The 27,611-nt window shown below is 47.7% G+C and overlaps 1 protein-coding gene across 1 annotated transcript in view; it reads right to left on the bottom strand.

The window, feature by feature from the left end:
• HDHD2 (haloacid dehalogenase like hydrolase domain containing 2) overlaps positions 1–27,201 on the bottom strand; it is a 101,294-nt gene extending 74,093 nt beyond the window's left edge. The window contains exons 1-3 of the mRNA XM_040336711.1: positions 27,110–27,201; positions 6,682–6,793; positions 2,205–2,413 (exon numbers count right to left, since the gene is read on the bottom strand). Of these exons, the coding sequence (XP_040192645.1) occupies positions 2,205–2,413; positions 6,682–6,782 (310 nt within the window). The 5' untranslated portion in view covers positions 6,783–6,793; positions 27,110–27,201. The remainder of the gene's footprint in view (positions 1–2,204; positions 2,414–6,681; positions 6,794–27,109) is intronic.
• Between the last annotated feature and the right edge of the window lie 410 nt (positions 27,202–27,611).

The following is a 27,611-nucleotide window of genomic DNA, read 5'->3' as shown; positions in this document are numbered from 1 at the left end:
ATCCATCAGAACAACCGCAACCGGTTACACCCCTTTTAGATGGACCAAAGTGATGTCCTTAAATTCTGCAGACGCTTACACATTTTGAAGGTACCCGCTCATCATTATCATCATTTTTTGCTCTGATGAAAATGCCACTGGCAGTGAAGGGGTTAACACTAGGGGGCGAGGAAGGGGTTAAGTATGTTCCCTGGGTGTGTTCTAACTGAAGGGGGGGGGGGTGGAGAACTTGGGTACATCACTTCAGTCTAGTGTAACCGGTTGTGCTTGTTCTGATGGATATTTGCTTTGAGCTTGAAGCTCCAAATACTCCGAGTATCATTTTTTTTATCGTTTAACTGCTTGCCGATTAGCCGCCGCAGTTATACAGCGGCAGGTCGGCTCTGCTGGGCGAGATCACGTAATATTACGTCATCTCTCCCAGCAGCCAATAGGGGCGCGCATGCGCCCCCCGCTCGCTCCCGACTCCTGCCCGGGTACCCGCGATCGCTCTTTACAGAGCGGGGACCGGGAGCTGTGTGTGTAAACACACAGCTCCCGGTCCTGTCAGGGGAGAAATGACTTATTGTCTGTTCATACAATGTATGAACAGCGATCAGTCATTTCCCCTAGTCAGTCCCACCCCCCCTTCAGTTAGAACACACCCAGGGAACATAATCAACCCCTTCCCCGCCCCCTAGTGTTAACCCCTTTCCTGCCAGTGGCATTTTTATAGTAATCAATGCATTTTTATAGCACTGATCGCTATAAAAATGCCAATGGTCCCAAAAATGTGTCAAGTGTCCGCCATAATGTCGCAGTACCAAAAAAAAAAAAAATCGCTGATCGCCGCCATTACTAGTAAAAAAAAAATATTAATAAAAATGCCATAAAACTATCCCCTATTTTGTAAACGCTATAACTTTTGCGCAAACCAATTGATAAACGCTTATTGCGATTTTTTTTTTAACGAAAAATATGTAGAAGAATACGTATCGTCCTAAACTGAGGAAAATAATTGTTTTTTTATATATTTTTGGGGGGATTTTTATTATAGCAAAAAGTAAAAAATCTTAATTTTTTTCAAAATTGTCACTCTATTTTTGTTTATAGCGCAAAAACTAAAAACCGCACAGGTGATCAAATACCACCAAAAGAAAGCTCTGTTTGTGAGGAAAAAAGGACGCCAATTTTGTTTGGGAGCCACGTCGCACGACCGCGCAATTGTCAGTTAAAGCGATGCAGTGCCGAATTGCAAAAAGTGCTCTGGTCTTTGACCAGCAATATGGTCCGAGGGTTAAGTGGTTAATAAAAGGTGTCTTGGTTAATAATGCGCAAGGTCAGTGTGCCCTCTTTTTGCCCAATAGCGTATCTGGCTGACTTTATACACTTTGGGCCCGATTCTCAGTGGAGATACGACGGCGTATCTCCAGATACACCGTTGTATCTCCGAGTTGCGCCGTCGTATCTATGCGCCTGATTCTTAGAATCAGTTACGCCTAGATTTTCCTTAGATCCGACAGGCGTAAGTCTCTTACACCGTCAGATCGTAACTGCATATTTACGCTGGCCACTAGGGGCGTGCACGCTGATTTACGCGTCGAAATATGTAAATCAGCTAGATACTCGAATTCACGAACGTACGCCCGGCCGACGCAGTAAATTTACGCCGTTTACGTTAGGCTTTTCCCGGCGTATAGTTACCCCTGCTATATGGTGGCATAAGTGCGGCGTACCAATGTTATGTATGGCCGTTGTTCCCACGTCGAAATTTGAAAAAGTTACGTCGTTTGCGTAAGTCGTCCGTGAATGGGGCTGGACGTCATTTACGTTCACGTCGAAACCAATGACGTCCTTGTGGCGTATTAGGAGCAATGCACACTGGGAAATTCCACGGACCGCGTCACAGAACGTCAATCACGTCGGGTCACAGAACATTAACATAAAACACGCCCCCCTGTCCCACATTTGAATTAGGCGGGCTTACGCCGGCCGATTTACGCTACGCCACCGCAACTTACGGAACAAGTGCTTTGAGAATACAGCAACTTGCTCGTCTAAGTTGCGGAGGCGTAACGTAAATCGGATACGTTACGCCGCCGCAAAGATACGCCGATCTACGTGAATCTACCCCTTTGTGGCTACCAGGCCATGCTGGGACCTGTAGTTCCATTAACACCCAGAGATCTCTCGGGAGTATAAAACTCCCATAAAAGGTCCAATACCTTTGAAGTCGGGCAGAGCACTATCATGCACCAGCAGCATGGGCCGGACTCCCTTCTGTTCCACCAAGTTCCGGGCTGCCGTCAGGGAAGTAAAGATCTCGTCCTCGCTGATATCGAATTGCAGCTTCCTCAGCCTCTCCAGAAGGGTCCTCTTATTCTCCTTGGTGGTATTGGTCACAAAGCGTATGGCGAGAGGAGCGCTACGTAACCTAAAGAAAGAAGGAGCAAGGTGAGCCGAGAAATGTTTTCTTAGGTAGTGGAAATCTCTACACTTAGCCCCAGTCACAGTGACCATGGATGGGTTTTTCTGCTAATGCTCACTCGTTTTTTGTGCGTCTTTATGGGCAACTTGTAGTACAAAAGCAGAATTGTGCATTTTTGGCCTCAGACTTCTAATTGGGATTTCCTAAAAAAATTGTTTTTCAAGAACTCCCCTTAAAATGCACAATTCTGCCCCATAGAAGCCCATGTGCATTGTGTGTTGTGTCTAAGTCTAACTGACCGACCATTGGCTTTCAGGTGGAAGTGATCTGGTGGTTGTACAGCCACCTGAACGCTTCCACTGACCCCCAAAACACTGCCCCCCCCCCCCCCATGTTTCAAAGGTTTCCATGATTAAAGTGATACTAAAGGCTCTCTCTCTTTTATTTTTTACTTAAGAATAACAAACATGTTATACTTACTTGCCCTGAGCAGTAGATTTGCACAGAGCAGTCCGGATCCTCCTCTTCTTGGACCCTTCTTTGGCACTCTTGGCCCCTCCCTCCTGCCGAGTGCCCCCACAGCAATTAGCTTGCTATGGGGGCACCCCTCGAGCCACAACTCCATGTGTCCATTCAGACACTGAGCTGTGGTTTGGCCCCGCCCCCTCTCTCTCCTCATTGGCTCACTGACTTATGTTGTATGTCGTGTTCGTCACTTTAGGGCAGGGGTGCCCAATCTTTTGAAGAGTGAGGGCCACTTAAGCAACTTGGTAACCAGTCGCGGGCCACAGTGAGCGGAGCGGGCGGATGACAGGTCAAGGCTACTCTATAGGCCCTCCGGTCCGCCCAGGTGGAAGGGGACGACTTCCTTTCTGTTTTTCAGATTCGAGGTAGGTGGGCACAAACGGACATCTGTCGCTCTATAGAGGGGAATTGAGGGTCCCAGGATGATCGTGTAAGAAGGGACCAAGGGTCCTTTCACACGTGCGGACCGTTCGTCCGTTTTTTCATACGTCCGTTTACGGACTGCAATGCTTTCCAATGGGATAGCGTACGTTAGCGGATTTTTCTTCCGTCAAAAAAACGGAACGGACGAAAAACGGATGTTAGCGGACGATCCGTTTAACATCCGATCCGCTAACATCCGTTTTTCATCAAAATATGTAATAAAAATAAAGTTCTAACAAAAAAAAAAACGATGAAAAAACTGATGAAAAAATGGATGAAAAACTGATGGAAAAACTGATCAACTGATGATAAAAAAATGATCTAAAAAACGGTCCGCACGTGAAAGGACCCTAAGACTTCATGCTTTCACACTGAGGTGCTGCGGTTTACCCACATCGCAGGTGTAGCGTAGTGCACCTGTGTCTATCCTACGGGTTATCTGAATTTTGCCATAGACCCCCCCCCCCCCTGTGGTAAAATCTGGCGCTGTAGAGGACGCATTGGCTTATGGTGCTCTGCTTCGCAGCCGCTTTTTTCCTCTACCGCCAGCTTCATTCACAACACTGATGCTGCGGTATGGCGAGTCGGCAACCTGCAATCTGGGCTTGCCAACCCGCCATTTTAGAGCAGGAGGACGCAGGCCACATCAGAGGGCTCCGCGGGCCACATGTGGCCCCCGGGCCACTGGTTGGCCACCCCAGCTTTAGCGCTTTTTTTTTTGGTTGTTGGGTTTGTACACGTTTCACGTTCGATTAGTAGGGTGTAGGCTCTCAGGCCTGCCCTGAACGTCTCCCTTCAGGGAAGCCCCACCTAGTACTTGGGGTGGTCTGTTTTGGCAGACCTCCCAGAGAACGGGGTCCATCTGGTTTCGGCCAGATGGACCATGTGAAGTACCCCAGTCCCCGTCTGGAGTCTCACCCCCCGGGGGATCAGGGCAAAGTTCCCTTCTCTTCAGAGGAGCAACATATATACACCCTGTGCACTTTTTGTGTCTCACTTTATGGTGTGCACTTTTTGGAGTGTGTTCACACACCACGGGCCTTAAAAAAAAAGAGAATTGTCTCACTGACTTTGATTTGCAGTAGCGGGAGCCAATGGAGTCCACTGTGGGTCTCAGCCAATGAGGAGGGAGAGTCCCGGAAAGCTGAGTCTCTCGTGCAACATTGCTGAATTAAGATGGGGCTCAGATAAGTATTGGGGGGGCTGCTGCACACAGAAGGTTTGCATATACAGTGGATCCTCGGATTACGAGCATAATCCGTTCCAGGAGAATGCTCGTAATCCAAAGTACTTGCATATCAAAGCAAGTTTCCCCATTGAAGTCAATGGAAACGAAAATAATTTGTTCTGCATTGACTTCAATGATATGCAATACCGCACAAGGACAGAGGTGGGGGGGCGCCGGAGAGCCTTGGAAATGGCTTCAAAGGCCCGAGGACACCTTGGCTGACCTAGGCAAACCTCAGAAAGACCCCATTCCTGAGGTTTACCTAGGTCAGCCGAGCTGTCCTTGGGCCTTTCCGTGCATTTCTGAACGGCGGCAATCGCCACTGTTCAGCTTCGACGCCTCCCCCCCCCCACCTCAGGCCAAACGCAGTACTACACACCGCTTTGGTCTGAATCCTGCTTGTTTTGTGAGACAACACTCGCAAACCGAGTTAGGATTTTTTTTTAAATACAGCGCTCGCATTGCGAAACGCGCGTTAACCACGTTACTCGCAATCCGAGGTTCCACTGTAATGCATTAAAGTTTATATGGTTTGCATATAATGCATTAAGATAAAAAAACATCTGCCTTTAGAACCACTTTAAGCCGTCTCTGGGCAAAACGTGTTGGGGCGGGTGGATGACAGGTGGGATGCCATGTTGTTTAAGCGTTGTTCCAGCACTCCCCTAAACCCCTTCCGGACCGCCGCATGTACATATACGTTGGCAGAATGGCACGGACAGGCACATTGGCGTACCTGTACGTCCCTGCCTAGACGTGGGTCGGGGGTCCGATCGGGACCCCCCCTGTACATGCGGCGGTTCCCGTGGCTTCAGGAGCGATCCCGGACGAGGGCGCTGCTATTTGTTTCTAGCCGCCCCCTCGCGATCGCTCCCCGGAGCTGAAGAACGGGGAGAGCCGTATGTAAAAACGGCTTCCCCGTGCTTCACTGTGGCGGCGCATCGATCGCGTGATCCCTTTTATAGGGAGACACAATCGATGACGTCAGACCTACAGCCACACCCCCCTACAGTTGTAAACACACACTAGGTGAACCCTAACTCCTACAGCGCCCCCTTGTGGTTAACTCCCAAACTGCAACTGTCATTTTCACAATAAACAATGCAATTTAAATGCATTTTTTGCTGTGAAAATGACAATGGTCCCAAAAATGTGTCACAATTGTCCGAAGTGTCCGCCATAATGTCGCAGTCACGAAAAAAATCGCTGATCGCCGTCATTAGTAGTAAAAAAAAAAAATTAATAAAACTATCCCCTATTTTGTAAACGCTATAAATTTTGTGCAAACCAATCGATAAACGCTTATTGCGATTTTTTTTTTACCAAAAATAGGTAGAAGAATACGTATCGACCTAAACTGAGGAAAAAAAAGTAAATGTTTATATATGTTTTTGGGGGATATTTATTACAGCAAAAAGTAAAAAATATAGAATTTTTTTCAAAATTGTCGCTCTATTTTTGTTTATAGCGCAAAAAATAAAAAATGCAGAGGTGATAAAATACCACCAAAAGAAAGCTCTATTTGTGGGGAAAAAAGGACGCCAATTTTGTTTGGGAGCCACGTCGCACGACCGCGCAATTGTCTGTTAAAGCGACGCAGTGCCGAATTGTAAAAACCCCTTGGGTCATTTAGCAGCATATTGGTCCGGTCCTTAAGTGGTTAAAATGCACAATTCTGCCCTAAAGAAGCTCATGTACTTTTTTGAGATTTATGTGACAACTGACAGCGGGAGGCTGGGTCCAAGTCTAACGTCTGAACACTGACACCCAAAACACTGGCCTCCTATGTCTCACAGGTTTCGACGATTAAGCCCTCTCTGGACGAAACGCGTTGGTACGGGTGGATGACAGGTGGGATGCCATGTTGTTCAAGCACTCCTCTTAAAATGCACAACTCAACCCCCAAAGAACCTCATGTAGTTTGTTGAGATTTAGGTCACAACTAAGTCCAACCAACTGACTGTTGGCTTTTAGGAGGAAGCGATCTGATGGTTGTACAGCCATCTAAACAACTCCACTGCCCCCCAAAAACACTGCCCCCCCCCCATATCTCAAAGGTTTACATGATCAAGCCCTCTCAGGATTTTAAGAAACGTACCTTTTGAGAGCTTCCTGTGCTCCAGGGATCGCGGTGTCCTCGATATGCAGAGTGCCGCTAAGATCCACCAGAACGGCTTTAATAGCCCGCCGAGCCGCCATCCCGAAGTGATCTAGTGCAAGAGATTTATTATACTATCAGCTAATAATGCAGCGGTGCAACATTTCCATTAATGCCGAACTCCAGGCATATATTAAATACGCAAATAAATACAGCTATATTATTACATGATAAGATGGACATCTTAAATCAGTGGTCTCAAAGTACCGGCCCGCGGACCAGTTATAAATGGCCCGCAGGGAGGGCGGAAGTGGGCGCCATCTGGTGGTGAGCCGTTGGTATTACAAGTTAAGCATTACAAGTTAAACAGCAATTCTAATGATATTTTTTACTATTTTCACTGCCATCTTCCCTCTAATTAGAACCCCCAAACATTATATATATTTTTTATCCTAACACCCTAGAGAATAAAATGGCGATCGTTGCAATACTTTCTGTCACGCCGTATTTGCGCAGCGGTCTTACAAGCACACTTTTTTGGGAAAAAATGACACTTTTTTAAATTAAAAAATAACAGTAAAGTTATCCCCATTTTTTTTTATATTATGAAAGATAATGTTACGCCAAGTAAATTGATACCCAACATGTCACGCTTCAAAATTACGTCCGCTTGTGGAATGCCGACAAACTTTTTTACCCTATAAAATCTCCATAGGCGACGCTTAAAAAAATCTACAGGTTGCATGTTTTGAGTTACAGAGGAGGTCTAGGGCTAGAATTATTGCTCTCGCTCTACCAATCGCGGCGATACCTCACATGTGTAGTTTGAACACCGTTTACATATGCGGGCGCTGCTCACGTATGTGTTCGCTTCTGCGCGCAAGCTCGTCGGGACGGGGCGCGTTTTCTGGCTCCTAACTTTTAGCTGGCTCCTAGATTCCAAGCAAATTTGTCAAACCCTGACTTACACCAGTGCTGGTGGTAATAATGCGCTCGCTGACACCAGTACTGTTGTTTTTGAAGTTTGAAAGTTTGCATGCAGCCCCCCATGGCATATGAAAACTTGTCTTGTGGCCCTCAGGTAATTTGAGTTTGAGACCCCTGTCTTAAATCCAAGCTGTGTAAGAACCTAAGGTTGACCTGGTACGAGCCTCATACGGTTGCTCATGCAGTGTGAGAGGAATTAACAGTACAGGCAGTCGATGCGTTTCGCATCCTGATAGAAGGAGAGAGCAGAGTGACTGCTTCTTTTCTCTCACTGTCCAGTCACAGGCCGGGCAAGTTCAGGACAAGTGTGGTGAATGATGCTGGATATAAGACGAGGACATCTACTGGCAGACAAAAGTACAGCAGGGAAATGTTCTGGATTGAAAGTGAATATTGCAGCAAAATACTTTTTTTCCTTAATTTTTCAACAGGCTATATTCATTTTCATTGATTTTTTTGGCTGGGGTTTTGCTTTACCCACTTCCATACCAGGCACTTACGCACCTTCCTACCCAAGCCAATTTTCAGCTTTCAGCACTGTCGCACTTTGAATGGCAATTGCACGGTCATGCTACACTGTGGCCAAATGAATTTTTATAATTATGTTCCCACAAATAGAGCTTTCTTTTGGTGGTATTTGATCACCTCTGCGATTTTATTTTTTGCGCAACAACTAAAAAATGACCGAAATTTTGGAATTTTTATATGTTAATTTTTTTTGTAAATAAGTACGTTTTCTTCTTCAATTATGGGCACTGATATGGCGGCACTGATGAGCACCGATAGGCGGCACTGATGGGCGGCGCTGAAATGCTGCACTGATGGGCATTCATAGGCAGCACTGATAGGCACTCATAGGCGGCACTGATAGGCACTCATAGGCGGCACTGGGCACTCTTTGGCGGCACTGATGGGCACTCATGGGTGGCACTGATGTGTACTTATGGGTTGCACAGATGGGCACTGGGCATAGATGGGCACTAAGAGGTGGCACTGATGGACACTGAGGGGTGGCACTGATGGCATTGCTGGGCATCATTTCAGTCAGTGCCCATGTTGCCAGCCAGTGCCCATTTGTGGGCACTGATTGGCATCGATTGTGTTGATTTTTTTTTTGTGCCTATTTTTGCTCTATTGAGCACCGGGGGCACTCCCTGGTGGTCCAGTGTTGGCATCCGAGGGGGGGCTGCGCTGATAAACAAACAATCAGTGCGAACCCCCCCTGTCAGGAGAGCCGCCGATCGGCTCTCCTCTACTCTGTCAGACGCGAGTGAGGAAGAGCTGATCAACGGCTCTTCCTGTTTACATCGTGATCAGCCGTGATTGGACACGGCTGATCACATGGTAACGAGCCTCCGCCGAAGGCTCTTTACCGAGATCGGAGATGCAGGGTGTCAGACTGACACCCCGCATCACCGATCGCCGCGCGCCCCCACGGCATGTTATCCTGCAGGATGTCAATTGACTATTGGCCGGGCGGGAAGTGGTCAAAAACTGTCTTTAAAGCGGTAGTTCACCCTCCTTTCCATCATTAGACCATTAAATTCGGCATCGTAGCGCGAGCTACGGTATGCCGGTCTTAAATTTTTAATCCCCGTACTCACTGTGGTATCGATGATTGAAGAATCCGACTCCCGCGGGGAATGGGCGTACCTATGGAGAGGGAGGATGATTGACGGCCGGCTCTGGCACGTCACGCTCCCCGAAGACAGCCGGAGTAGGTCTCGGCTATTCACGACGCCTGCGCACAGGCTATGCGCAGGCGCCGTGAAGAGCCAAGCCTATTTCGGCTATTTCCGGAGAAGCGTGACGTGCCAGGGCCGGCCGTCAATCACCTTCTCTCACCATAGGAACGCCCATTCCCCGGATTCTTCAATCATCGATAGCACAGTGAGTACGGGCATAAAAAATGTAAGACCGGCATACCGTAGCTCGCGCTACGATGCCGAATTTAATGGTCTAATAAAAAAAAACTTTTTTTTTTTTTTAACAGGGTGAACCCCCGCTTTAAGTAGATGTTATACAGCAGACACTTTGGATCCAGCTTTCTAAACAAATGGCTAGTTTACTGTCCTTCAGACTTCATGGGGGCCAATGTCAATGGGAAAAAGTGTTGAAAAAGTATTCATACCCCTTGAAATGTTCCATATTTTGTCATGTTACAACCAAAAACGTAAATGTATTTTATTGGGATTTTATGTGAGAGACCAACACAAAGTGGCACATAATTGTGAAGTGGAAGGAAAATGATAAATGGTTTTCAACATTTTTTACAAATAAATATGTGAAAAGTGTGGGGGGTGCATTTGTATGGCGCCCCCCGGAGTCAATATTTTGTAGAACCTCCTTTCTCTGCAATTACAGCTGCAAGTCTTTTTGGGGATGTCTCTACCAGCTTTGCACATCTAGAGAGGGACATTTCTGCCCATTGTTCTTTGTAAAATATCTCAAGCTCTGTCAGATTGGATGGAGAGCGTCTGTGATCAGCAATTTTCATGTCTTGCCACAGATTCTCAATTGGATTTAGGTCTGGACTTTGACTGGTCCATTCTAACACATGAATATCCTTTGATATAAACCATTCCATTGTAGCTCTGGCTGTATGTTTAGGGTCGTTGTCCCGCTTGAAGGTGAATCTCCGCCCAGTCTCGGGTCTTTTGCAGACTAACAGGTTTTCCTCTAAGATTTCCCTGTATTTGGCTCCATCCTTCTTCCCATCAACTCTGACCAGCTTCCCTGTCCCTGCTGAAGAAAACCATCCCCACAACACAATGCTGCCACCACCATGTTTCACAGTGGGGATGGTGTGTTCAGGGTGATGTGTAGTGTTATTTTTTCGCCACACATAGCGTTTTGCTTTTAGGCCAAAAAGTTGAATTTTGGTCTCATCTGACCAGAGCACCTTCTTCCACATGTTTGCTGTGTCCCCCACATGGCTTCTCGCAAACTGCAAATGGCACTCCTTATGGCTTTTTTTCACCAATGACTTTCTTCTTTCCATAAAGGGCAGATTTGTGGAGAGCACAACTAATAGTTTTCCTGTGGACAAATTCTGGGGGGCTGAATACATAGTAGGTGAGGTTGAAAATAGACACATCAAGTCCAACCTATGTGTGTGATTATATGTCAGTATTACATTGTATATCCCTGTATGTTGTGGTCGTTCAGGTGCTTATCTAATAGTTTTTTGTAAACTATCGATGCCCCCCGCTGAGACCACCGCCTGTGGAAGGGAATTCCTTGCCACTCTTACAGTAAAGAACCCTCTACGTAGTTTAAGGTTAAACCTCTTTTCTTCTTATTATAATGCGTGGCCACGTGTCTTGGTAAACTCCCTTCCACAAAAAAGTTGTATCCCCATTGTGAGGTCATCAGTACGGTATTTGTATATTGAAATCATATTTCCTCTCAATCGTCTCTTCTCCAGAGAGAATAAGTTCAGTGCTCACAACCCTTCCTCATAACTAATACCCTCCAGACCCTTTATTAGCTTTGTTGCCCTTCTTTGTACTCTCTCCATTTCCAGGACATCCTTCCTGAGGACCGGTGCCCAGAACTGGACAGCATACTCCAGGTGCGGCCGGACCAGAGTCTTGTAGAGCGGGAGAATTATCCTTTCATCCCTGGAGTTAATGCATGCCAGTATTCCGTTTGCTTTGTTAGCAGCAGCTTGGCATTGCATGCCATTGCTGAGCCTATCATCTACTAGGACCCCAGGTCCTTTTCCATCCTAGATTCCCCCAGAGGTTCTCCCCCTAGTGAGTAGACTGCAAATGCCCCCCACACTTTTCAGATATTTGTAAAAAAATTGTGAAAACCATTTATCATTTTCCTTCCACTTCACAATTATGTGCCACTTTGTGTTGGTCCATCACATAAAATCCCAATAAAATAAATTTACGTTTTTGATTGTAACATGACAAAACGTAGAACATTTTCAAGGGGTATGAATACTTTTTCAGTCCACCTGCCCCCATCTATCCTTTAGAATGCATGTGCCTCCACTGTGGGGACGCTCATTGTTTAGTGTTAGGACCACAGATTACAGGGTGCCTTGGCGCGGCTCTGTGGCTCATGCATGCGTTCGCAAATGTGTGCGGACAAAACCCCCGTTTTTAACGCATACTGTTAGACAGGTTAATTTGGTTGTTCTGCAGGCTGGTCGGTAAGGAGGCTTGGTTTTTCCCTGGGCATTCCCCAGGTTTTGTTGTTAACTGAAGTTACATAGGGCCAGATTCACGTAGAATTGCGGCGGCGTAACGTATCGTAGATACGTTACACCGCCGCAAGTTTTCATCGCAAGTGCCTGATTCACCAAGCACTTGCGATGAAAACTACGCCGGCGGCCTCCGGTGCAAGGCAGGCCAATTCAAATGGGCGTGTGCCATTTAAATTAGGCGCGCTCCCGCGCCGGACCTACTGCGCATGCTCCGTTTCGCAATTCCCGTCGTGCTTTGCGCGCCGTGACGTCATTTCTTCGAACGGCGGCGCGCATAGCGTACTTCCGTATTCCCGGACGTGTTACGCAAACGACGTTAAATTTTAAATTTCGACGCGGGAACGACGGCCATACTTTAGACAGCAATACGATTGCTGAGTAAAGTTAGGGCAGGTCAAACGACGACTAACTTTGCGATGGGAAACTAGACTAGCAGCGACGTAGCGAACGCGAAAATCCGTCGGGGATCCGCCGTAACTCCTAATTTGCATACCCGACGCTGGTTTACGACGCGAACTCCCCCCAGCGGCGGCCGCGGTACTGCATCCTAAGATCCGACAGTGTAAAACAATTACACCTGTCGGATCTTAGGGATATCTATGCGTAACTGATTCTATGAATCAGTCGCATAGATAGAAACAAAGATACGACGGAGTATCAGGAGAAACGCCGTCGTATCTCTTTGGTGAATCTGGCCCATAGTTGGTAAGGTTGCATAAAGACACCAGTTCATCCAGTTCAACCTGTGTGTTTATGTGAATACAATTTCCCATATCCCTGTATATTGCATTCACCAAGATGCCCATCTAGGAGGTTTTTGAAATTTTTGGTACCCCCCCCGCAGACACCACCAACTGTGGAAGGGAGTTCCACATCCTTACCACTCCGACAGTAAAGAACCCCTTATGCGGTTTAAGGTAAAACTGCTTCTCGTCCAACTTCATTGAGTGTCCTGTTCATCTAAGGCCTCGTACACACAATTAGCCGGATTCAAAAAGACTTACGATGGCGTATCAATAGATACGCCGCCCTAAGTCCGTCGTATATTTAAGCGTTTAAGCTTAAATTTGGCTAAGATACGACCGGCGTAAGTCTCCTACGCCGTCGTATCCTATGTGCATATTGACGCTGGCCACTAGGGGCGTGTACGTGGATTTACGCGTCGAATATGCAAATGACCTAGATACGCCGATTCACGAACGTACTTGCACCCGATACGCTGTTTACGTAAGGCGTTTTTCCGGTGTAAAGATAAACCACCAAAAAGATCGCTCAGCCCATGCAAGGTATGGACGACGGAACAGCCGTCGTATTTTACGTCGTTTGCGTAAGCGTATGTGAATGGGGCTGGGCGTAGGTTACGTTCACGTCGAACCAACGGCCCTTATTTACATGGGGTCACGGTTAATTTAAATGAAGCCCGCCCACTACATGCCTACTTTGAATTGGGCGGGGTTACGCCGGGCCATTTGCGCTACGCCAACGTAACTAAGGGAGCAAGTGCTTTGTGTATACAGTACTTGCCTCACTATGTTACGTCGGCGTAGTGCAAATGGGATGCGATACGCCGGCATAAAGATACGCCGCCGTACGTGAATCTGGCTAAATCAGTCCAAACCGATGAAAACGGACTGAAGTTCAGTTTCATTGGTCCAAACCGACCGTGTGTACGGCCCATCGGTCTGTAGTCCTTCAGTCCAGAAACAGAGAACTTGCTTTAAAATCGGACCGATGGACGCCTAACCGATAGGTCAAAACCGATCATTAGTATGCAAAAGTGGTTCCAAACCCGGGCATGCTCAGAATCAAGTCGACGCATGCTTGGAAGTAGGGTTGTCCCGATACCACTTTTTTAGGACCGAGTACAAGTACCGATACTTTTTTTCAAGTACTCGCCAATACCGATACTTTTTTTAAAATGTGTCCCCAAATGCAGCCATGTCCCCCCACAAATGCAGCCATGTCCCCCCCCCATATATGCAGCCATGTCCCCCCCATATATGCAGCCATGTCCCCCCCCATATGCAGCCATGACCCCCCCATATGCAGCCATGACCCCCCCATATGCAGCCATGTCTCTCCCCATATCCAGCCATGTCCCCCCCATATATGCAGCCATGTCCTCCCCATATCCAACCATGTCCCCCCATATGCAGCCATGTCCCCCCATATCCAGCCACGTCCCCCCCATATGCAGCCATGACCCCCCCCCATATCCAGCCATGTCTCCCCCCATATGCAGCCATGTCCTCCCCATATCCAGCCATGTCCCCCCCATATATCCAGCCATGTCCCCCTTACCGTACATGCTGCTGCATCCCCGCTGCCGCGCCGCATCCCCGCTTGGTTAATACGCGCGGGGAACATTACAGCTTTGAATAGCTGTAGTCTTTCGCGCTGCGTATAGACACTCCCCCTTGCTCGGGATTGGACAGTTCACCCCGAGCAAGGGGGAGTGTCTATACGCGGCGCGGCGGGAAAGACTACAGCTATTTAAATGAATGACGTAATGTTCCCCGCCCGTATTAACCAAGCGGGGATGCGGCGGAATGCGGCGTAGCGGCGGGATGCGGTGGCGGGGGGACATTCTATTTTGGTATCGGGGGTATTTGCGGGAGTACGAGTACTCCCGCAAATACTCGGAATCGGTCCCGATACCGATACTAGTATCGGTATCGGGACAACCCTACTTGGAAGCATTGAACTCGTCGTTGTGTTTTACGTCACCGCGTTGGACTCGATCGGTTTTGAAAACGATGGTGTGTACGCACATCAGACCATCAGTCTGCTTCAGCGGTGAACCAATGAAAACGGTCCGTCGGACAATTTTTAATCGGATGGACTGATCGTGTGTACGCGGCCTAAGATTACCCGGCCCACAAGGTGACCAAACCGTTGCGTGATTTTACTGCAGAACTAACAGCTTTGTCACTCTGGGAAAAAATAATGCATCTACTGGAGGGATAAACAGGTAAAAAAAACGTATTTTGCAGTGGGACAAACTGCGTCATTGTTGTCATTTTTGACATTCCGCCGGTGGAGGTGGGGGAGGGGTTACATACACTTCAAGCTGCTACTGGGGGCAGACTGCTCAATACGCACAACCGGATCTGGCTTTCATAAAGAGGAAGGGTGACATTCTGCACGATAGGAGAAAGGTTTTCATTGTCTCTGCTTTGTGGTATTAAGGTCCCGTTACCCACAACTTTGTCTAACGTTTCTATGTATGACAGGACAGACTCCGCCCCCTGCGGTGACACAGACAGTCTGACTTGCGGCGGGTGATAAGCACCTCGCACCTCTCCTATGTCAGCGCACTGGGTCATGTCAAATCAGATTAGTTATCAGTAGTGATTAGAGCGGCTGAGTTATCAGACTCCATTCTGGTCTGCAGGCGTAACCATATGTGTGCCAGATTTTACCATTCCGTGACCACAAAGACCATCAACAGGGATACAGCTAGGCTGGGTCAGTGGCTTGAAGTGGTTGTAAACCCTCTCATATGCCCACTGAAGTGACTGCCCTTAGATCAGGGTTTGACAAATTTCCTTGGAATCTAGGAGCCAGCTAAAAAAGTTAGGAGACAGAAAACGCGCCCGTCCCGCCAAGCTCGCGCGCAGAAGCGAACACATACGTGATCAGCGCCCGCATATGAAAGCGGTGTTCAAACCACACATATGAGGTATCGCCGCAATTGGTAGAGCGAGAGCAATAATTCTAGCTCTAGACCTCCTCTGTAAGGCCCCGTACACGCAGAATTCAGCCAGAAACTCGATCGGAGCTGAATTCTGCCGAGAAACCCGGCCGTGTGTACACTTTCGGCCGAGGAAGCCGACGAGTTCCTCGTCGAGCCAAATAGAGAACATGTTCTCTATTTCCTCGTTAGTCAATGAGGAAAGTTGGCTCGCCGAGATCCTCGGCAGCTTCACACATGACTCGACGAGCAAAACGATGAGTTTTGCCCGTCGAGTTTCTCGGACGTGTGTACGGGGCCTCACTCAAAACATGCAACCTGTAGAATTTTTTAAATGTCGCCTATCTAGATTTAAAAAGGGTAAAAGTTTGTCACCATTCCACAAGCGGATGCAATTTTGAAGCGTGACATGTTCGGTATCAATTTACTCGGCGTAACATTGTCTTTCACAATATAAAAAAAAATTGGGCTAACTTTACTGTTGTCTTATTTTTTTATTAAAGAAAGTGAATTTTTTCCCAAAAAAGTGCGCTTGTAAGACCGCTGCGCAAGTACGGTGTGACAGAAAGTATTGTAACGACCGCCATTTTATTCTCTAGGGCAGGGATATGCAATTAGCGGACTCCCAGCTGTTGCAAGACTACAAGTCCCATCACGCCTCTGCCTCTGGGTGTTATGCTTGTGGCTGTCAGAGTCTTGCTATGCCTAATGGGACTTGTAGTTCTGCAACAGCTGGAGGTCCACTAATTGCATATCCCTGCTCTAGGGTGTTAGAATAAAAAAATATATATAATGTTTGGGGGTTCTAATTAGAGGGAAGGAGATGGCACATTAGAACTGCTGTTTTACTTGTAATGCCAACGGCCACCACAAGATGGCGCCAGATCACAGAAGGAAGCTTAGGCCTGCAGAAGCCCGCAAAGCCACAACCTCAATTACCGGCGGGCGCGGCGGTGGGATGGTGGGAACCCCTCATAATGGGCACAGCAGGTATACAGACCTGGGAATTCAGCACAGGGATGGTGGGAACCCCTCATAATGGGCACAGCAGGTGTACAGACCCGGGAACTCCGCACAGGGATGGTGCGCCCCCACCTCCCCCGCCACGCAATCGCGGCAGGCCCACGCCGGCTGGTAATTGAGGCCGCAGCTTTGCGGCCTTCTGCATGCCTAAGCTTTCTTCTGTGAAGGCCGCAATTACCGGCGGGCGCCAGGTCACAATTTCTTGTCGCAATTGCGACAGGGCGCCCGGATTTTGTCGAGCCCTGCCTTAGGTGATACACAGAGATGAAACAAATCCTCCTATATAAGTTGTACCTGTTTTCCCTTTCCCCTACTACCATTCAAAGTGCAGAATGTACACAGGATCTCTCAGCTCTTAAAATCTGGGGGCAGAGAGCTGAAGTTACATCAGTGAGGAAAGCTCTGAGAGCTGATTGGAGGGAAAGGACACTTAGCAAAAAAAGTGAGCGGCCTGTTGGGAGATTGTATTGTGGGCACGTAGTCCATGATCCTGGCCCACCAGCAGTTTGTAGCTGTCTAGATAAGTAATGTAGCCAAGCCAATGAGAGCAAATGTCAAATGGTAAAATCAGTTTATGGCAAAAAAAACAACAAAAAAAAACAGAGCCAACGCTTTTTGGGGGCCAGAAAATCCCCTACATCGGGGCTTTAGAACATTAGTGGGACTGAAAAGTGCCTGATCTGTATTTGGTGTGTGCGTCATTGTCATTGGCGGAGTTGCACTGCTGTACCATCATTCTGTCGATGACCCCGAAGTTCATTGTAACAATGGGCTCCATTTTTTTGGCAGGTGGCACTGATTTCCACTGGCAGGTGGCACTGGCTGGCACTGGTTGGCGGCACTGGCAAGAGACACTGGTTGGCACTAGCAGGTGGCACTAATTGGCACTAGCAAGCACTATCAGGTGGCAAATGGCACTAATTGGCACTAGTAGGTGGCACTGATTGGCACTGCCAGGTGGCACACTTAGGTCAGTTTCACACAGTTACACTATATCGGCTATGTAACTGAATGCAGAGAGATACCAGCTGTTAAAATTCAGAGGTGATGTGAGGGTGGGCAGGGCCCAGCGTGGGTGGGAGTCGGGACCCAGCAGCTATCAAACACCCGCCAATGATTGGGTTGCTTAAGAAAGGGGGCGGGCCACATACACGTAGCGGCCCGCCCAGATTCCATCCCGTTGGCTTGTGTTTGATAGCTGCTGGGTCCCGCCCACCCCCGACATCAACCTGAATTCTGACAGCTCCTCTCTTTCTGCAGGTCAGTTTCACACACTTGGCAGCTCTGGCAAGCCCTGCTCTGCCAATGGAGTGTGGGGAGGAACACTTGTGGGTCGACAGGCACGGCGGGATGAAATCAGCCGAATGTGCATAATAATCAGCCGATGCCGATTTCTTAAAAAAGGCCAAATATCGGTCGACCTATCAGCAGATACGCCGACGTAAGTCCGAATCTAAGGCCGTCGTATGTTTAAAGTGTATTCTCAAACTGAGATACACTTAAACATGCCTAAGATACGACGGCCAGCGCCGTTGTATCTTAGGCTGCAATATCTACGCTGACCGCTAGGTGGCGTTTCCATTGTGGTCAGCGTAGAATATGCAAATGACTAGTTACGCGGATTCACGAACGTACGCTTGCCCGTCATAGTGATTTTACGTCGTTTCCGTAAGAGATACGCGGCGTAAAGATAAACATGCCCCCTAGGTGGCGTACTCAATGTTAAGTATGGCCGTCGTTCCCGCGTCTCCGTTCGACGTCATTTAGCGCAATGGACGTCAGGTAATTTACCCGACGGAGCATGCGCAGTATGATCGGCGCGGAAGCGCGCCTAATTTAAATGATCCACGCCCCCTACCAGGATCATTTGAATTTAGGAGGGCTTGCGCGGGTGGACTTTACGCGACGCCGACGCAAGTTTACAGGCAAGTGGTTTGTGAATCAGCCACTTGCCTGTAAAACTTGCGGCGGAGTAACGTAAAGGAGATACGTTACGCCGCCGGAGATCTACGAGAATCTGGCCCTTGGTAATTACTGCATGAAAAGACGTTTTAACTCAATTCACTGAAGGAAATAATAGGCATGCGATATTTAAGGAACTGCCAACCATAACAACACCGTTGTTAAGAACACGGCGGCCACCCTCTCCTTAATAACCGATAAGTCATCAGCTGTCAGCGGGGTTATCCGCTGAAGGCTGAATGTAAGAAGAATTGACGTCAATTAATTATTACAGGGAAAAAAAACAGTGTGGGGTCCCCACCAATCCATACCAGGCCCGTCTGGTATGGATTTTGAGGACACCCCCCCCCCCCCACACACCACAATGTAAAAAAAAAAAGTGTGGGGGCCACCCCAAAATCCATACCAGACTCAAAGGGCCTTTGGGGGTGACCTCACACCATTTTTTCTTAATTTTTCATTGGTGGCAATTCTTTTTACATTCAGCCGTCAGCGGGGAACCAGTGTGAAAGGGGTCTAACAACCAGCTATTTACACCGTTTGTTGAGAATGCCAACTATCGCCAGCGATAAATTACCACAGGCTTTCACTACTAAAATACCGCATGACTTCATAAAATAGCGCATTCAGTATTTTAGTTGCCTTTTTTTTGTGAATCCCCCCCAAAAAATTGAAAAATGCTGTAAAATACGGCTTCGTGAACAGAGCCCACTGTGTTTTGTGGCCCCAAAACTCTTCCTGTTCTGTGGTGACAACTCTGCTCCTCCACAGATATGACACGTGTTGTCACCTCAGGACAGGAAGTGTGTTACTGCCAGAATCACCAGGTAAAAACAAAAGGGAAAAAAGCTGGAAAAGTAATGCAGCCACCACATCTAAGGACCGATAAGCTGCAACACATTACATTTGTGTTCTTGGTTTTAGATTCACTTTAACACCAAGGAGGAAAGGGTTAAAATTCTCGGAGGCATCCGTCTTTATCGTGATCATCTCAGAATATTGGTCCTTATCTATCAGGAATCAACATTATCTGCACGAGATGTAGGAGCTTCGAGGTGAAAGCGGTTTTCTGGAGAGGAAGTGTCCTTGAGTGCAAACCCAGTGCAGATATTGTCCCATCCTGACCATTTAAACTCAACACAGGGATGGTGGGAATCCCTCATAATGGGCACAGCAGGAGTACAGACCCGGGAACTCAGCACATGGATGGTGGGAACCCCTCATAATGGGCACAGCAGGTATACAGACCTGAGAACTCAGCACAGGGATGGTGGGAACCCCTCATAATGGGCACAGCAGGTGTACAGACCTGGGAACTCAGCACAGGGATGGTGGGAACCCCTCATAATGGGCACAGCAGGTGTACAGACACGGGAACCCAGCACAGGGATGGCGGGAACCCCTCATAATGGGCACAGCAGGTGTACAGACCTGGGAACCCAGCACAGGGATGGTGGGAACCCCTCATAATGGGCACAGCAGGTGTACAGACCTGGGAACTCAGCACAAGAATGGTGGGAACCCCTCATAATGGGCACAGCAGGTGTACAGACCTGGGAACTCAGCACAGGGATGGTGGGAACCCCTCATAATGGGCACAGCAGGTGTACAGACCTGGGAACTCAGCACAGGGATGGTGGGAACCCCTCATAATGGGCACAGCAGGTATACAGACCTGAGAACTCAGCACAGGGATGGTGGGAACCCCTCATAATGGGCACAGTAGGTGTACAGACCCGGGAACTCAGCACAGGGATGGTGGGAACCCCTCATAATGGGCACAGCAGGTGTACAGACCCGGAACTCAGCACAGGGATGGTGGGAACCCCTCATAATGGGCACAGTAGGTGTACAGACCCGGAACACAGCACAGGGATGGTGGGGACCCCTCATAATGGGCACAGCAGGTGTACAGACCCGGGAACTCAGCACAAGAATGGTGGGAACCCCTCATAATGGGCACAGCAGGTGTACAGACCTGGGAACTCAGCACAGGGATGGTGGGAACCCCTCATAATGGGCACAGCAGGTGTACAGACCCGGGAACTCAGCACAGGGATGGTGAGAACCCCTCATAATGGGCACAGCAGGTATACAGACCTAGGAACTCAGCACAGGGATGGTGGGAACCCCTCATAATGGGCACAGTAGGTGTACAGATCCGGGAAATCAGCACAGGGATGGCGAGAACCACACATAATGGGCACAGTAGGTGTACAGATCCGGGAACTCAGCACAGGGATGGTGGGAACCCCTCATAATGGGCACAGCAGGTGTACAGACCTGGGAATTCAGCACAGGAATGGTGGGAACCCCTCATAATGGGCACAGTAGGTGTACAGACCTGAGAACTCAGCACAGGGATGGTGAGAACCCCTCATAATGGGCACAGCAGGTGTACAGACCTGGAAACTCAGCACAGGGATGGTGAGAACCCCTCATAATGGGCACAGCAGGTGTACAGACCCGGGAACCCAGCACAGGGACGGTGGGAACCCCTCATAATGGGCACAGCAGGTGTACAGACCTGGAAACTCAGCACAGGGATGGTGAGAACCCCTCATAATGGGCACAGCAGGTATACAGACCTGGGAACTCAGCACAGGGATGGTGGGAACCCCTCATAATGGGCACAGCAGGTGTACAGACCTAGAAACTCAGCACAGGGATGGCAAGAACCCCTCATAATGGGCACAGCAGGTGTACAGACCCGGGAACTCCGCACAGGGATGGTGGGAACCCCTCATAATGGGCACAGTAGGTGTACAGACCTAGGAACTCAGCACAGGGATGGCGAGAACCTCTCATAATGGGCACAGTAGGTGTACAGACCTAGGAACTCAGCACAGGGATGGCGAGAACCTCTCATAATGGGCACAGAAGGAGTACAGACCTGGAAACTCAGCACAGGGTTGGTGGGAACCCCTCATAATGGGCACAGCAGGTGCACAGACCTGGGAACTCGGCACAGGGATGGTGGGAACCCCTCATAATGGGCACAGTAGGTGTTCAGACCCGGGAACTCAGCACAGGGATTGTGGGAACCCCTCATAATGGGCACAGTAGGTGTTCAGACCCGGGAACTCAGCACAGGGATGGTGGGAACCCCTCATAATGGGCACAGCAGGTGTACAGGCCTGGGAACTCGGTACAAGGATGGGGGGGGGGGGGTTATCCCAAGAAATGTTTTAAATATATAAACAAGAAGAAAGTGAGGTCAGAGCATATTGGCCCCATAAGAGATGATGAGGGGAATTTGGTTACAAAAGACAATGAGGAGGCAGCGGTTTTAAATACATTCTTCTATTCAGTTTTAACAAAAGAAAATGGAGGATATAGTAACCAAGAATGTAAAGTTAGTAACGCATTCTAGCAGAAGTCAGAAATAGACTTGAAAAACGTAACAAATAGATCATCGGGACCCGCGAGTCATTAACCACTTCAATACCAGACACTTTGGCCCCTTCCCGCCCAGGACAATTTTCAGCGCTGTCGCACTTTGAATGACAATTACCCGGTCATACAACACTGTACCCAAATTAAATTTTTATCATTTTCTTCCCACAAATAGAGCTTTATTTTGGTGACATTTGTTTAGGAAAAAATAAAATCCCCAGAGGTGGTCAAACTAAAAAAGGCCGACATTTTTGGGGGAAAAAAAAACTGATGGGAACCGATAGGCACTGATAGATGCCACTGGATAGGCAGCACTGACGAGGAGCTACTGAGTGGCATCTGAAGGCGACAGGCATTTCTGATGGAGCACTGATTGGCAATTTTATGGGCATTGACTGGCGTTCTTTATGGGGCACAGGCTGACAGCTGATGGGCACCTCTGATGGGGGCTGCACTGATAATCAATACCAATCAGCTCTTTCTGTCAGCGTGAACTGAGAAAAGCCGTTTACCGCCACTTCCTGGTTCACGCAATGATCAGCTGCGATTGGTCACAGCTGATCACGTGGTAAGAAGCCTCCGTCAGAGGCTCCATACCACACACACAGCACCTTTGATCGCCGCGCTGCACGCCCCCGCTTCTTATTCCGATCACGTCCGGTCAGGTAAAGCATAATGGGCTACTATGTACCGCAGAGTAGCCCATTATGTGTCACTTACCTGAAACAAAGCTTGCGATGTCACCGCTGTCCCCTGTTCCACAAAGCGTCCATCTTTCACCCTCTTCCTTCCGGGTATCGTGGCTCTGGCGCTGTGATTGGTCAGAGTCACGATGACGTCACTCCCGCGCATGCATTAGGGCCCTTTCACACTGGTGCGTTTTTCCCGCGTTTTTGCCGCGTTTTCGCGGTAAAAATAGCGCTATTAAAACGCTCCCCATGCCCCTCTCCATTGAAATGAATTAAAAACGCGGTAAAAACACAGTAAAATCGCGGTGTTTTACCGTGATTTTAACGCTCCGTTTTTACCGCGGTTTTTAATTAATTTCAATGGAGGGGGCATGGGGAGCGTTTTATGGGCGTTTTAATAGCGCTATTTTTACCGCGAAAACGCGGAAAAAATGCACCTGTGTGAAAGTGCCCTAAGGGAGCCACCAGTCACGACACGACCGCCGTTTCCAAAGTGTGCATGCGCCGTACTCATTGGCGCCCGTCTGTTTTGTAAATATCTCCTAAACAGTGCAGGTTTAGGAGATATTTCGAGCACCTACAGGTAACCCTTAACCGCTTAACGACCGCCGCATGTATATGTACGTCCACAGAATGGCACGTACAGGCAGATGGGCATAAATACACATCCCTGCCTTTCCGCGGGTCGGGGGTCCGATCGCCCCCCCACCCGGTACATGCGGCGGTCGGAAATCGTCTGGGAGCGATCCGAGATGAGGGGGCAGCTATTCGTTTATAGCCGCCCCCTCGCGATCGCTCCCCGGAGCTGAAGAACGGGGAGAGCCGTATGTAAACACGGCTTCCCCGTGCTTCACTGTGGCGGCTGCATCGATCGAGTGATCCCTTTTATAGGGAGACTCCATCGATGACGTCACACCTACGGCCACACCCCCCTACAATTGTAAACACACACTAGGTGAACCCTAACTCCTACAGCGCCCCCTGTGTTTAACTCCCAAACTGCAACTGTCATTTTCACAATAAACAATGCAATTTAAAAGCATTTTTTGCTGTGAAAATGACAATGGTCCCAAAAATGTGTCAAAATTGTCCGAAGTGTCCGCCATAATGTCGCAGTCACGAAAAAAATCGCTGATCGCCGCTATTAGTAGTAAAAAATATTTTTTTTAGAAAAATGCAATAAAACTATCCCCTATTTTGTAAACGCTATAAATTTTGCGCAAACCAACCGATAAACGCTTATTGCGATTTTTTTTACCAAAAATAAGTAGAAGAATACGTATCGGCCTAAACTGAGGAAAACATTTTTTTTTTTATATATATTTTTGGTGGATATTTATTATAGCAAAAAGTAAAACAATATTGCATTTTTTTCAAAATTGTCACTCTATTTTTGTTTATAGCGCAAAAAATAAAAACCGCAGAGGTGATCAAATACCACCAAAAGAAAGCTCTATTTGTGGGGAAAAAAGGACGTTAATTTTGTTTGGGAGCCACGTCGCACGACCGCGCAATTGTCAGTTAAAGCGACGCAGTGCCGAATCGCAAAACCTGGCCTGGGCATTAAGCTGCATTTTGGTCCGGGGCTTAAGTGGTTAATCTTACCTGTAGGTAAAAGTGGTTGTAAAGGGTTTACAACAACTTTAAAGTGTAAGTAAAACCCCCCTATTGTTTTCAGCCAAGGAAGCTGCCACCTTTTCCTCTGTTTAATCTACAGCTGCCATGGTGCCGCCCATGTGATCAGTTATGACACCAGCCATTGGATTGAGAGCACAACCAATGGGAGTGTTACATTACTGGCACATACTGGAAATTAAACTGTTTTAAGTCCCCTTTCTTCCCCATTCTGATGCTCGGTTTGAATTTCTGCAAGTCGTCTTCACCACCTCTAGATGCCTAAATGCATTGAGTTGCTGCCATGTGATTGGCTGATTAGCAATATGTGTTGCCAAGCAATTGAACAGGTGTACCTAATAAAGTGGCCGATGAGTGTATATAAATGGGCACAGCGGGTGTGTAGACCCAGAAAGCCTGAGCAGGGAGATCAGACATTCATGTGACGGGGTGAAGAGCGTTGTCACCCTGCAACAGGAAGTGCCTGAACACGGACCAGCATGGCAGGATCACTGGGGATTACTTTGTGCGGTGATATCTGAATGATGGGTGCAGCTACAGGCATCATTCAGATATCGCCGTCTTCAGCCACCGATTCTCTGTGCGATAAGAACGATCAAAGTGGCAGTTCCACCGCTAGATCGTTCTTATAGGCAGCAGGAGGGGACGTCCCCCCCCTCCCGCCGCCATCCGGTGCTTCCCCGGGCTCTCCCGTGCCATCGGGGGCCCGGAGAGCGAATCGGCCGGCGCTGCCTGGGAAGCATAGAGATGACTGGTGACCAGATGGTCACCAGTCATCTCTATGACCGTTGGAGGCCCGGGCGCGACGTTATGACGTCACACCCGGTACCCGGAAGCAAACAAAGCCGCATTTGCGGCTGTCAGCATGTGCTCGGTGAATTATTTTTTCACCGATTTCATGCTTGTAAGCCTGGAGGAGAGATGTGGGGTCTTATTGACCCCACATCTCTCCATAAAGAGGACCTGTCACAGTGATTCCTATTACAAGGGATGTTTACATTCCTTGTAATAGGAATAAAAGTGATCAAAAAAAAAAAAAAAGTGTAAAAATAAAAAAAATGAAGTAAAATAAAAATAAAATCGTTTTGTTTTTTTAAACGCCCCTGTCCCCGGTCGCTCGCGCGCAGAAGAGAACGCGCATACAAGTCCCACCCACATATGTAAACACCGTTCAAACACCACATGTGAGGTATCGTCGCGTGCGTTAGAGCGTGTGCAACAATTCTAGCACTAGACCTCCTCTGTAACTCGAAAATCGTACCCTGTAAAAAAAATTCAAGCGTCGCCTATGGAGATTTTTAAGTACCGAAGTTTGGCGCCATTTCATGAGTGTGCGCAATTTTAAAGTGTGACATGTTAGGTATCTATATACTCGGCGTAACATCATCTTTCACATTATACAAAAAAATTGGGCTAACTTTACTGTTTTGTTATTTTTTAATTCATCAAACGTTTTTTTTCCCTAAAAAAAGACGTTTTAAAAAAAATTTGCGCAAATACCGTGCCATTTTATTCCCTAGGGTGTCTGCTAAAAAAAATATATATAATGTTTGGGGGTTCTGATTAATTTTCTAGCAAAAAAAAATGTGATTTTTACATGAAGGAGAGAAGTGCCAAATAGACGCCCGGTTGTCAAGTGGTTAATAAAAGTTGCTGATTTATTAACCACTTCCGGACCGCCGCATGTGCATTTACGTCGGCAGAATGGCACGGACAGGCACATCAACGTACCTGTACGTGCCTGCCTAGACGTGGGTCGGGGGTCCGATCGGGACCCCCCCCCGTACATGCGGCGGTTCCCTTGGCTTCAGAAGCGATCCGGGACGACGGCGCGGCTATTCGTTTATAGCCGCTCCGTCGCTGAAGAACGGGGAGAGCCGTATGTAAACACGGCTTCCCCGTGCTTCACTGTGGCGGCGTATCGATCGAGTGATCCCTTTTATTAGGGAGACTCGATCGATGACGTCAGTCCTACAGCCACACCCCCCTACAGTTGTAAACACACACTAGGTGAACCCTAGAAAAAAAATCGCTGATTGCCGCCATTAGTAGTAAAAAAAAAAAAAAAAAGGAGTAATAAAACTATCCCCTATTTTGTAAACGCTATAAATTTTGCGCAAGTCAATCGATAAACGCTTATTGTGATTTTTTATACCAAAAATCGGTAGAATACGTATCGGCCTAAACTGAGGAAAAAAAAAAAATTATATATGTTTTTGGGGGATATTTATTATAGCAAAAAGTAAAAAATATTGATTTTTTTTCAAAATTGTCGCTCTATTTTTGTTTATAGCGCAAAAAATAAAAACAGCAGAGGTGATCAAATACCACCAAAAGAAAGCTCTATTTGTGGGAAAAAAAGGACGCCAATTTTGTTTGGGAGCCACGTCGCATGACTGCGCAATTGTCTGTTAAAGCGACGCAGTGCCGAATCGTAAAAACCCCTTGGGTCATTTAGCAGCATATTGGTCCGGTCCTTAAGTGGTTAAAAATCACTTTAACAAATGGAATTAATGTGGTAATGCTTATATGAGAATCTAGTGGTCGGGTTTACATCTACAATTAGAAAATGCGACAGAAAACCGCGCCGATCACACGTCAGATTGGGGGTTCATTCTCTGGCCCAATCAGTTTTCCCCAAAAATAAATAAAGCAATATTAATCATATAAACCACATGGGGCCACAGAGCCCAGAGGAATGCAGAATATAATATAAAGTCTTCCTTTGCACAGAAAAAGCCATAATCACAATACAATCAGTGTGACCAGCAATGGTGCTGATTGCACATGTCCCATTCATTGCAACACTCAGCTCTGACCTACCTCTTTACACTTGCAGCAGCACACCCCTTGTGCAGACTGTCCTCTGCTGCCCTACGGTAAGCCTGATGGATTTTTTATTTATATTTCCATTCTAAAAAAAATCAGGCATACACATGGAAGCCTATTTTTTCTTTTAAAGAAGGACCTCGGGTCCTCAAAACAGGAAGCAGCTGAATGCACTATGCGTTCCAAGCCTCAACGCTGTTCATGTGATCATGAACGGGCTGCCAAATGCGGAAGTCCTCGTGGAACGCAAAGATGCATACTTTGGCTGTAAGTCAGCTTGGTGGTGAAATTTACATGGCAAGGGTGAAGGCATGGAAGAATGGAAGACATTCCTTCTTACATATAACTCACATTGAGTGGAATTAACAGTCAAATGTGCATAAAGATTTTCTTTTGCTGTGCATAGAGAACTACAATAAAGAGATCCTGTCACCAACATAGAAAAAAGGATTATTAATGCAGCTGTTTCCCTTTCCTAACATTATTTTATATACAT

This window comes from Rana temporaria, chromosome 1 (genome assembly GCF_905171775.1).
Source record: "Rana temporaria chromosome 1, aRanTem1.1, whole genome shotgun sequence".
Lineage (NCBI taxonomy): Eukaryota > Metazoa > Chordata > Amphibia > Anura > Ranidae > Rana > Rana temporaria.
Note: the sequence above shows the minus strand (reverse complement) of the source record. Positions and strands in the feature narration are given on the sequence as shown.